Below are 13,076 nucleotides of genomic sequence, written 5' to 3'. Positions count from 1 at the left end.
TAAAGGGGTCATTGGATGCAAAATTCACTTTACAAGTTGTTTGAACAAAAATGTGTGTTGGAAGTGTGGGTACACATCCATCCTATAATGATAAAAATCCACCCAGTGGATTTCTCAAATCAGGCTGTTCTGAGACCCCTGTCAGAATGACGTAGTTCTGTACAGACCAGTCCCCCCCCCCCGCGCGATAGTTGATTGACAAGACCGTCTTACCTTAGACCCGCCCTGAGTGAGCGGAGAGCTGTCTGCCTCCGGTGCAGGGGAAGACAAGATTTCTCAGATTAAGCGATTGAGGTGTTTTGTTGTTGGATGTAATAATGAATACAGCAGTCATCATTTACTCCCGACAGCTGAAGACACACGCAGAAGGTTAACGTTACTTTCGCTTTGAAGTGAATGCGCCAATCCCCAATCTACATAAATGCATCTATGTTCGCACAAATCATTCGTGATCCAGCTTTATCAACAGAAGAAGTGAGTATAAGGGTTTTTATGAATCTTTGCAAATCGCCTTTCCTAATAATATGCTAGTTAGCCAGTTTCACGGCTGAAGTTTAGTATGCTCCATATATATATATACCTAGATGCCTCATTATGGACTGTTTCTGTGGGCCGCGATACGCAAGCCATCCGCCATTTTTGGAACGGTCTGCGAATCTTTGAGCGCATTGACTGTGTGCATCTACCACAGCAAGTTATACGCTCGTATATCTTTGAATATTCATTGATTATTATGGCGAATGCGAGATGGCTGACGCGTCAACGTATCTGGAGTGGTCGAATAGGGAATCTACACATATCTATGGTCTGCTCGTCACTCTACGAAAGAGGGGTGGAGTCAGCAGAGCTCACTAGCATTTAAAGCAACATGGACAAAAAAATGGCATGCTGAAAACAGAGCGGATTTTGACAGGGTAAAGGAGGTGTTTTTTACACTACTATTGAGAAATTTTAATCAAAGTATGTTATAGACTTTTCATTAAGACCCTAAAGAATCATATCAACTTGTGTAAAATAGGCATCCGATGACCCCTTTAAAATCCATTTTATCTTTGTTATGAAAAGTAAAACATCCATGTGTTCAAACTAATCATCTTTGAAATATTAACTGGTCTTTCCTCCATTTACACAGAATGTGGTAAAAGTAAATACTGTACAACAACAACAACAGATGCAACAAAAAGCTGCTGAGGACACTGAAGTTCTCCAGAAAGAATTAAAGGAGGAAATTGCAAAACGTACCAACACAGAGAATAGCCTGAGCACCATCAAGAACAGATATTTATCTCTGAAGAATCGAAGAGGAGTAGAGAGAGTGGAGGAGAAGGAGGTTCTGCAGTATTACCGTGACCCAAAGCTTGAGGCCAACGTGGAGGACTTTCAAAAGAAAATTCATGAAGAAGCACTGAAACGCACCAAAACACAGAGTGAGATTGAGGTACTGTCCAGAAAGATCAGTAGCCTAGAAAGTGAACTTAAGAACACCAAGCCCAAGCTAGTGACAAGAGAATTGAGAGAGGTAGAGAAAGACCCTCAGTTGGATTTAGAAGCATCAAACATTCGAGAAAACATAAGCAAATTGAGAAGTGAACTTAAAGTTAAAGATCAAGAGAAGGCTCACCTACAAACAGAGATGACAATTTTGGAGCAAAAGAAGCAAAACATAAAAGAGAAGGTGGTGCAAAAGGAAGTAGTAAGACTGGAAAAAGATCCAGAAATGTTGAAGGCAGTTAGGACATTTGAGATGGCTCTCTCAGATGAAAGTGAGAGGAGCAAATCACTGAAAAGTGAAATCTCCCAAACCCGGAGCCAGATCAATACTCTTGAGAGGCTCATTCCAACTTTAGAGCCAAAAGTTGTCACCAAGGAGGTGAAAAGGGTTGAGCAGGACCCTGGACTCATAAGTGAGTCTAAAGATCTTCTAACTACAATAGAAGAAGTGAGAAATGAGAACAGAAGTCTCATTACTGAGCTTAGCAACCTTCAGTCAAACCATATACAAATACAGAGGATGAAGCCCAAAGTGGAAGTCAAAGAAATCATTAATGAGAAGTTCAGGGTGTCACCTGAGACAGAGGCAGAGATGCATCGATTGAGAAGGGAGCTTCAAGACAATAGCAGACAGTTCTCAGACTTTGAGAGACAAGTTAGTCTTGTCAAAACAGAGCTGGGAGGGCTTTATGCACAGAAACCAAAAATTGAGTATAAGGAAGTAGTTCAGGAGGTTGTAAAAGAGGAAAGAAGTCAAGAGAATGTAAGAGAAATACAGAGGCTCTCTGATCAAGTATATTCCCTGCATAAAACCTACAGTACTTTGCAGGATGAGCTTATCCGTCTTAGAAAAGACAGGGATGAATGGAAGGCAGAAAAGTCAAAGGTTGAGACCAAGATTGTCACTAAAGATGTAACAAAGTATGTTGATGACCCACTTCTGGAGAAGGAGGCAGATCGTCTCAGGAGAGAGGTCCGTGAAGAAACTCAGAGGCGCCGAACTATAGAGGAAATGGTGTTTGATCTTCAGAATAAATACATTCAGCTTGAGAGACAAAAACCAGAGGAAAAAGTAGTAGTGCAAGAGGTGGTGCGTCTACAAAAGGATCCAAGGCAGATTCTTGATCATGATAGGCTAGGTAGGAGTCTAGATGAAGAAGTGAAGAATCGGAGGAAATTGGAGCTAGAGGTACAGCAGATGAGAGCACTCATCGAGGACAAGGAGATAGCCATCAGGAGCAGTGATGAAAGGCATAAAAAGATCCAGGTGGAAACTGAGCTGAGACAAATTAAATCCAGAATCCACGAGCTAGAAACTGCCCCACCTCCTATTGAAGAGAACATAGTCATAGAGGAAGTTCTGAAAGTTGAGAGGGATCCAAAACTAGATAAACTGACCAATGGTCTTCGAACAGACATGGATAAGGAGAGCAGTGACATTATGTGTTTAGAGAGAGACATCAGGAAATTGACACTGGAGATAGAAATCTTGCAGCGAGAGAAGTCAGTTGAGAAGACCATCTATAAAGAAGTTGTTCGTGTAGAGAAAGATCAGGCTGTGGAAGCAGAATGGTCTCACCTTAGAGAACAATTACTTCAGAAGAAAAATGCCAGACGAGACCTTGAGGATGAAATTCACCGTCTAAATGAGAAACTGCAGCGACAAGCAAGTAAAAGAACTACCACATCCCTGGAGGAGACCGACTTGATTCATGATCAGGACAAGCTACAAAGAGAAAAAGAAAACCTCCAGAGAGAGCTGAGAACTTTGGAATCTGATAGACAAAACATCAGCATCTCATTCCATCAGCAGTCTAGGCTGATGAGTGAAAGAAATCAAATGAACAGGCAAAGAAGCATTAAAATGGAATCTGATGTTCAGAGGCTGGAAAGGGATATCCTGGATGAGAAGGACAAAATTCATAAACGAGATAACATAATCAGGGAGCTAAAGAACAGTTTGAAGAAGGAGGATTCCTCTGAGACTTGCACTAAAGACGTCAATGTGTCTACAAAGATCAGCATCTTGGACCCTAACACTGGTAAAGACATGTCACCATATGATGCTTACATGCAAGGCTTCATTGATCGCAGCCAGTACATACAATTACAGGAACTAGAGTGTGACTGGGAGGAAATTACCACAATGGGACCTGATGGTGAGATATCGGTTTTGCAAGATCGGAAGAGTGGCAAACAGTACTCCATCAAAAATGCACTAAAAGAATGCAGGGTGACTAAATACCAACTACAGCAGTACAAGGATGGCAAAATGCCGATCTCAGAGTTTGCTCTACTTGTGGCTGGTGAAACAAAATCTCGTCCATAAACCCCAGTTACTAATCACACAAGAAAAACAGTAAAATTCTGCACCAGTTTCTAATTGCAATGCATTCTTAAGATAAAAAAAAAGGAATCCGCATGTCAGAAAAAGAAAAGTCCAATGATGTTTTTTTTTATAATTTTTTTTTATTTTAAGATAATCAATATATGATATATAATAAATGTGCTTAGAAAAGCTTTTTAAATTTAATATGAAAATAGTAAGATTTAATCAGATTTATACTGTACTTGTAATACAATATACTGTAAATTTCAGGTGCTATATAATCTGCCAATTTTACCATATAACACTGAAATTTGTTAGATTAAATATGGAGTCATTTAAAAATCTCAACTGCTGAGATGCTTATGTTTCCTTCATTTTATACATTATGTAATGGGGCAAAATGTTGTAACTCATAGAATACAAGAAATATTTATCAGAAACCAAATGTGGAAAATAAATTTGCCTTTTTTATTCCCTTGGTATGATGGGCCAGAAGTGCAATTTCTGATTAAAAGTCATTATACTTTTATTTGTCTTTAACATTCTCTGTCCTTTCTGAAACTGCTGTTAAGACTCAAAATAATAAAAAATCCAATAAATGACTTTTTTGTTACATTTACTCTGTTTTTACTAAATGAAATAATGCAAGAGTGGTATCAAACATATTATACTGTAATGTATATTTGCAATAGCACAAAATGTATAATTTTATTATTATTATTTAAAAAAACTGAAGAGTTATAGAGTTTTTACTTCTTGTACTTAACATTCACATTCAGTATACATAGGGTGTGTCAAAGTTTGGAACAAATACCATACAGTACACAGCAACACAATATATAACTGAAGAACTATTCACCTCTGCTATAAACACGGCGTATTTTATTCATTTATTTTCACAGTTAGCTATTGATAATCATTAGCAAAAATGTAAATGATGTATATGATTCACATTTACTTTCTGTAAATAAACATTATAGTCCTATGCTTTTGAGAAGTTGACACAAAGTCATACTCTCAAATAGTACAAAAACAATAAAAAATATTTCTCAAATAATCACAAAAACAATAAAAAATATTTTTCAAATAATCACATTTCACAGTTTGTTTGTTTTTTTTAAACATGATGGCTCACAGTGGGGAGCTTGCACAAATCTCAGGCATTCTTTCCTTAAAGAAACATCTCTGTTCCATAATGGCCTTTTGCATTAATGTGAGGTCTATGCCATCAACGCTACTCAAAGCACGAGCATGAAGTATAACTCCACTTAATCCTGGAAGAAGAAGCAACAGAAAAATCTGGTTAAAAAAAACAAACATAAACAATGGATAAACACACATTCTGAATACAAAAACAACCAAAATGCTTCTAGATTTAGACTCACAGCAGTCTGCAACTGTTTATTTATATAACTGTATACATCATACTCAAACTCACCATCTGTCTTTTCAATTTCGCCAAGAACAAAATACTGAGCTCCGAGTGTGGGTTGAAATGGTTCAACAAGTGTTGTTTGGACAGACACATGGCACTGTGCAGAAGACTGCTGACCACTTAGAATGGCTTTAGACCCTTCTGGCTCGTAACTTATAAGTCTAGATGGAAAGATGAACACAAGCTACATTACATTTTTTATATTTTTCCAGGTGAAAGAATATAATATAATAACAAAGGAACAAAAATACATGAAACCAAGAAACAAGGAAACAGAACTAAGCTCACCTACATTACAAGAACAAACAGAAATTATTTGACAATGAACACTGGAAACAAAGAAATGAGAGTAATATCAGGAATAATGAGGGGAAACAGGAAACCAGGAAAACTATTTTTTTTTCCATTACTAGGAAAATTAAAAGTCTAAAACAGAACTTGTTGCATTTACCTTAATGTGACTGCACTCAATTATAAGTAGGAAGGAATATAACATGAATCATTTGATTTCAGTATCCTCTAATGCAGGGGTGTCACACTCCTGGAGGGCCACAGCCCTGCAGAGTTTAGCTTCGACCCCAATTAAACACACCTGATCCAGCTAAGCAAGTCCTTCAGGCTTATTTTAAAACTACATGGTTTGTGTGTTGGAGCAGGGTTGGAACTAAACACCCCTGGACTCTTAATATTGACAGGCAATGCATTAGAGTTAGAAAATGACTAAAAACAAGTGTTTTTCTTTCATAGTTGAAATGGCTATAATACAAATATCAGTTAAACATCTAAGTATAATATAATACATCACACGATGTACTTGTTACATCATAAAAAGATTGACATCTACGCTAATATTAGTCTGTTTCTTTCTTATTACGAGATCACCGTAGCCACCCGATCTGGTCCGTATCCAGCCCAGATGGTCACTGCAGTCACCAGATCCAGTTTATATCCAGATCAGATGGTGGATCAGCACCCAGAGACGACCTCTACAGCCCTGCATGTCAGCGGAGACCAGGACACCTAGATGAGCTCCAGAGACAGATCTCCAGTGAAGACCAGGGCTTGAAAACGAAAAAAAATGGCAATCGGTTCACTCCGAGCAGAATCGATATTTTAACGTTTCCGTTCCTGCGTTCCTCTGTATTATTACTGTTCCGAAACCGGTTTGAATAGAAAAAATAACGGTTAATACCGTTATTTTTAAAATTGTCTTTGCCTATAATAATAAGAATAACAATAAAGTACTGTTTTCTTTACACAAAAAAAAAAAAAAAATACAGAAAGAGATGGTATCTTAACCCGCTGCGCTAATAGGCTATACAGCATCATCTTTTCTAGATTTTTACATTTCTAAATGTAGGCTACTAAACAAAATAAAAAAATCTATTAATGCTTTAAAGACATTAAAGAATTTTTTAAAGATGTTTGCTGCAAATTGTAAAAAAAACAAAAAAACGCTACTTGTATAAAATGTTTTGAGGGGAAAAAAAACAAAGGCTAAGCCTGCATTTTATTAGCCTATTATTCAGAAATGATGTAGGCTAAAATGCCGGTAAATCAAAAATGTTTACAAACATTATAAACATAGGGATGTGCGCTAGGACTAATTTGACTGTCGTTTAAACGGAAGTTTTGTATCCGACTAGTCGACTAGTCTAAAAGCTAGAAACCCCCAAAAAATGGCAAAAAAAGTGCGTGTGTCTATATAACAGCCTACACTTGAAGTACTTAAACCTTTGAATCACACTGTCAAATCCCTCAATTAATTCTGCTAAAAATAGGTCATGATTATGCTTGCCTCGTGTTATCATCATTTAATATTAGGCGGTCGTTAAACAGAAAAAAATAAAGAGCATACACTCAACAGAGCCCTGCACGGCCCTCAAATTTAGGCCCTAGCCCGGCCCTGGCCCGAGACGCTCAGGCTAGGCCCGGCCCACATCCGACAGCTTATCAGAATTTCCGACCCGAGCCCTTTTTTTCCCCCTTCTCCTAAAACAGTTAATTCTACTGTTTCGGCTATTAAAATAGTTCCGTTTTGTGTGTAATGGCAAAATTATTATATTTCGTTTTGTTTTTTTATTAAGTTAATTTAGAAAAACGTTGGGAGCATTTTTGTTCATTAAATAGCCTATACGTTTTTTTTATTTTAAAGTAACGACCAAGCGGCCAGCGGCATGAGCTGATCATAGCCTATGTTTGACAAATTTAGCCTTCTCATATCATCACGACTTGCCTAAAATAAAATCTATAGATATACTAAAACAGTTCAAGTATATAACAATGTTTAAACGTTAAACCTGCTATAATAATGTGCGCTAGCCTATATCTAAGTTTGTGCGGAGAGTGGAAGCTAAAGCGCGCTCTGCAGGACATGGAGGCACCAGCAAACAATTGGATTGCTTTCAGTGGTCATTTTTTGTTTGTTTGTTTGTTTGATAAAGGTAAGAATAATACATCATTCCGACCTGTAAAGGGTCTACTTGTATTTGTGCGCACTCACAATACCAACAAAAGGTAGTTCTTTTATAAAACAAAGAAAACAAACATGTGCTTTCTGCCGTCTCGTCTTGAACAGGAGCGCTTCATAAAAATGAACCGAAGCTGAGCGAATACATGCCTCACAGACATGATAAATATATCTATAGAAAGCTTTAAATTATCACTTAACGAAATAAAAAATTGAAAACAAAAACTCTTTTATTATAATCTTAATCATAATCAAAGATGCATTTCTCTCTAAAGGCGCGTCTAATGAGGAGACGGTGAGTCAGGATCAGCAACTTCATCCTTGCGACACGGACTCAGAAAACATTAGTTTATTAGTAAATAGTTCAAATATCTCCTTACTATTTCCCGCAGACACATTCATGGTTATGTTTGCTGGGGTTTTGCAGCAAGCTTTAGCCTATTGCGTGCATTTGAACGCAGAACTATTCCGCTGCGCTGAAGTCACCTGCTGCTGCTGCGGGACACTAAACACCATCGAGCTGCTCTCAGTCGTGTGGTCTCCTGTTGTTTCCACCAGCGGTGATTTTTTTTTTCATCACTAATGGATAGATGTCTACAATATAAAAATAATTTTGCAGGGCTCTAACACTCACCATAAACCGGTGCATAGCTTATTTATTCAGATCGGCTGGAGCAATGCAGAAATGGAAAATCAATCAATAGACTGACAGAATTCTTCATTTTCATATAAAGTTAGCCAACATATAAAAACAAAAGTAAAAAAAAAAATAGGAACGTTTATCAAGGAATAGCATTAAAATGGCTTTAAAAAATTTACTTCATGTTGGCTATATTGTCTAAAAACAAAAGAATGCTAGTTTTACTTACTCCATGCACATTTGTTAACGTGGTCTGGCGAAAGACTGGACTAGACGATCCTGCACTTGAAAAAACAAACAAAAAAAAACTTGCTCGGCAGGAACTGAAGTCACAGGCACGCAGAGAGTTTCGAAAAGAGCCTGGAAATCCCGCAGCACCACCGAAGTGGGTCTTCGTTTAGAAGAATAGATCGCGTGCATGGGATCGCGGACCGCAGCGACGCATGAAAGATTGACATTGCTGGCTTTGGCTAGCCTCCAAGCTAACGCATAGGTCTTTCGTGTGGTCATTCTAAGCTCGCCGCAACTGACGTGAAGACAAGGCATGAGAGGTCTGAGGTAAAAATGTAGTTTCTGGCCAGATATGCTTTTAAAAATATTTAAATATTTTGATATGTATTCTTTTTCAAAAGTTTTATTTTAACTTATTTAAAATGTTTTAAAATGTAAGGGCTCACAGCTGAGCACGGGCGGGCATTTTCACTCGCTGGATGCATCAGCATCACATTTGTATAGTCTGTACTACTTGAATTCGTGATAGGTTGACAGCAAATTTAAAATATTAAATGGAACGATAAAATAACGTTATTAACCGGTTAATGGCCATTTCAAATTTTCGATTCTGTTCGGAACTATAAAATTTTATTTAGTTTCTGTTTCCGGTTCTGTTCCAGTCAAAATTTCGTTCATTTCCGGTTTTCGTTTTCGTTCCTTGAACCGGTTCAGAGCCCTTGTGAAGGCCCCGCCACCTAGACAGCCATCGGAAAAAGACCACTGGAACCAGTTGAGCCCTTACAATCTGACTTTGCTGCAGTTGGAACAAACTGCTGGTTCGTTTGGCCAGAGGAGAACCGGCCCCCTGACTGAGCTTGGTTTCTCCCAAGGTTTTTTTCTCCATTCTGTCACCGATGGAGTTTTGGTTCCTTGCCACTGTCGTCTCTGGGTTGCTTAGTTGGGGACACTTCATTTCCAGCGATATCGTCGACCTGATTGCACAGACAATATTTAAACTGAACTGAGCGGGACGATGCCATCACTGAATTCAATAATGAAATGCCTTTAACTGAAAATTGAGTGTTTAATCTTGTTATTTTACATTATTGACACACTATTTTCCTATTTTGAGACTGTGCAGTTGCTTTGACACAATTTGTATTGTTAAAAGCGCTATATAAATAAAGGTGACTTCACATGACTATATAAACACACCTAAAGCTTGTCAGGACTAACTGCATATATAATAGTTTGCATTTAATGACTGAAAATTTAATCAGTAATTAAACTGGTCTATTGACACCCCACATTATAGCCAAAATGAACTAACTTTGAGGGACTTTATGTTCCACTATAATTTTAGATGATGGTAGGCAGTTCTTATCAGACTGATGTATTTTCAAGTGTTCATTTGTCTAATAAGTTTGCTTTTAGTTAATTATTTAATGCTATAAAATGGGGTGTCATTATTGTGTGTTTGTGATTGGGTCTGTAGGCAGGATTTTAATACCACAGCTCTAGTCACTACAGAACAGCTCCAAATTAAAGAGCACCTGTTATGCCCCTTTTTTATAAGATGTATTATTGGTATTGGGTGTCCCCAGAATGTGTCTGTGAAGTTTCAACTCAAACTACCCCACAGATCATTAATTGTAACATCTGGAAAATGACATTTTGGGGCGTGGCTTAAAAAAAAACAGTTTTGATGTGTATCACTTTAAATGCAAATGAGCTGCATATTCTCGCCTGTCTTTAGCAGAGGGCATATACATCTCTGCTGTTTGCATACCTACAGCAATAAACAGTCGGTAGAAGCAACATGACAGAGTAAGAGAACTGGTGTTCAGCTGTACATATGGAAAGTCAAACACACAATGTTACGCACCGCGCTGCCTTTTCTGGAGTGAAATGTCTGTAGTGAAGTGATTTGCACAGACATTAACATATTTAGGTAGATTTTGAGACGCATTATCTTCAAAAATGAAAGTAATACCCTGCATCCTCAGTGGCTCAGATGCTCAGATCTTATGTTCGGTCTTACATCCAAACACTGAACACCAGGATTGCTTACAAGACACTGCTTATGTTACAGCTGCTCAAGCGCAGAGAAATGGAGAAAATGGAGGGCAGCGTACAACCAAAGAAAACTTGCTGAGGGCGGAAACTACGACAATGCAGGGCTGTCAGCGGCCATGGGTGGGGCCTAAACACTGTGATGTCACACTGCTTAGAGAATCAAAACGGCATGCCTATTGAAACTGATTTGTTTAAAGGGGTCATCAGATGCCCATTTTGCACAAGTTGAAATGATTCTTTAAGGTCTTAATTAAAAGTCTATAACATACTTTGGTTAAAATTTCTACAGTCAAAAACAATTAGTCCACGTTGCTTTAAATGCTAATGAGCTCTGCTGACCCCCTCTTCCGTGGGGTGACTAGCAGTACTGTATACTTTAGCCACGAAACTGGCTAACTAGCAAGTTATTAGGAAAGGCGATTTGCAAAGATTCATAAAAAACCCTTATACTCACTTCTTCTGTAGGTGAGGCTGGATCACAAATGATTCACGCGAACATAGGCGCATTTACAGAACAGCCTGATTTGAAAAAGGGGATTTTAAAATAGGGATTTAAAAAAAACCACTGGGTGGATTTTTATAATTATAGGATGGATGTGTACTAGGGCTGAGCGATTAATTGCATTTGCGATATGAAAAAACACGATTTTTCAACCGCAAAGGCTGCGATTACACTCGGTCACATGACACGCGAGAGTAAAGAGATGTGTTCGACTTGAAGATCGATGTAGTGAAGTGTATGACATCAAAGTACTGCGAGAGAAAGCATAAGGAGACGCCCGCTCTCTTATAGCTCTCGCAGTATTTGATGACACACAGCGATCGGTCTAGCTGCGCTGCTTCAAGTCGAACACATCTAAGCAGTCTTCAGAGGAAGCATCAAGTTGGCACGCTATGTTGCCAAGTCCGCAGTTTGCGGTCTTACATATCATGCAGAATTGACGTGCTACCTTGTTGTATTTTCCTGTCAAAATAGTTCCTTTGTAATTCTTCAGCTTTTAAGAACTGCCGGGTTTTCCGGTAGTGGGCGGGGCTAATGCGCAAACGGCAATCTCATTGGCTGGCGCTAACCTATTATCCTCCGTTTTGATTTCAGCGAATCAGTTTGAGCAAATGCAGACAACCTGATTAATATTCATGAACCCAGCAGCTCAATAATCCTTTTATATTGTTCTTAGTAGTAAAATTCGTAGTAGTTTTATCTTATCAGTATTATTTTTCCCCCTTTTTTTATAGAAACACTAAATGACAAACAATATATTTAGCACCACCACCAGACCTAAGTTCAGTCAACATGACAAATATGCATTCATACATGGTTATTCTAATTACTAAAGTTCTATCATCATTTAATGCTAAATTATCATATTATCATATAATGTTTGCCTGACTGATGCTGAGTGAGATATTTAAAAAAAAACTGTGGCATTTTCCAAACATAAGCTTTATATATTTATATATATATATATATATATATATATATATATATATATATATATATATATATATATATATATACACACACACACACACACACACACATAAGATAATTAATATTAGTCTGGTGAGTAAACAAAAAAAAAAAATTACAAGCCAATGGAGATTCTATTGCCAAGTAGAGGGTTGATAATATTTACAATAATCAATTGAATTTGATAGGTGTCTCTCACATTGTCCCACATAAACATTAAAATAGTGTAGATTAGTGTACAATGTTTTATAATAATAATTTATTCTATTTAGTGACCATTTCATTCATTTAACACATTTAAAATTGGGGGCATCCAAGTTATTTGACATATTTGAACATTTTAAAAAAAAGTAACAATTGTAAGATATCAGTGACTGAATCAGACAAATTTAAGATGCATCAGAACCAGAGGTGGAAGTAACGAATTACAACTACTCACGTTACTGTAATTAAGTAGTTTTTTCGTGTACTTGTACTTTTATGAGTATATTTTTAAGTCTGTAATTTTCCTTGTACTTAAGTACAAATTAAGTTAAGTAATGTACTTCGCTACTTTAAAAATCACATTCGTTACTAAGTACTTGTACAATTTGAATTAAATTAATATTCAAATCTTTGACCAGCATTTGGGTATCCAATAGAAATAACTGATCGTGGACGGGCCAATAAAAACCCTTGTATTTGGACTGGGAAAAAAGCCCAGTTTCTGGAGAGCTATTCGTCCTCGCACGTCGTGTGAAGGTGTATTTTAGTGTTATCAAAGAACTTATATCTTTGGCGTTATGGACATGGAGATTCGAGACCTTGAATTCATTGAAAATTCCGAAGAAATACCGGATGACAAGTGCCCATGGCCGCACCTGGAGGAGTTGTTCACATACAGAGGAAGGAAAGGAGACAGCGTGCAAATGCAATGCAAACTTTGTTTGCCATCTGCAGTGATTTCGGCTT

General features: G+C 37.6%; 2 protein-coding genes across 2 annotated transcripts in view; one reads left to right on the top strand and one right to left on the bottom strand.

Moving 5' to 3' along the window:
* Positions 1 to 4,943, top strand: part of LOC306878677 (envoplakin-like) — a 32,208-nt gene extending 27,265 nt beyond the window's left edge. Inside the window, exon 22 of the mRNA XM_079431156.1 lies at positions 1,133 to 4,943. Within this exon, the coding sequence (XP_079287282.1) occupies positions 1,133 to 3,820 (2,688 nt within the window). The 3' untranslated portion in view covers positions 3,821 to 4,943. The remainder of the gene's footprint in view (positions 1 to 1,132) is intronic.
* An 8-nt stretch (positions 4,944 to 4,951) lies between these two features.
* Positions 4,952 to 13,076, bottom strand: part of LOC306879228 (CST complex subunit TEN1-like) — a gene marked incomplete at both ends in the record, with an annotated part of 52,055 nt that continues 43,930 nt past the window's right edge. Inside the window, 2 exons of the mRNA XM_079432014.1 lie at positions 4,952 to 5,094; positions 5,259 to 5,416. Of these exons, the coding sequence (XP_079288140.1) occupies positions 4,952 to 5,094; positions 5,259 to 5,416 (301 nt within the window). The remainder of the gene's footprint in view (positions 5,095 to 5,258; positions 5,417 to 13,076) is intronic.

Source organism: Barbus barbus (assembly GCF_936440315.1).
Source record: "Barbus barbus genome assembly, chromosome: 13".
Taxonomy (NCBI): Eukaryota; Metazoa; Chordata; class Actinopteri; order Cypriniformes; family Cyprinidae; genus Barbus; species Barbus barbus.
This window is presented reverse-complemented; position numbering and strand designations above follow the sequence as displayed.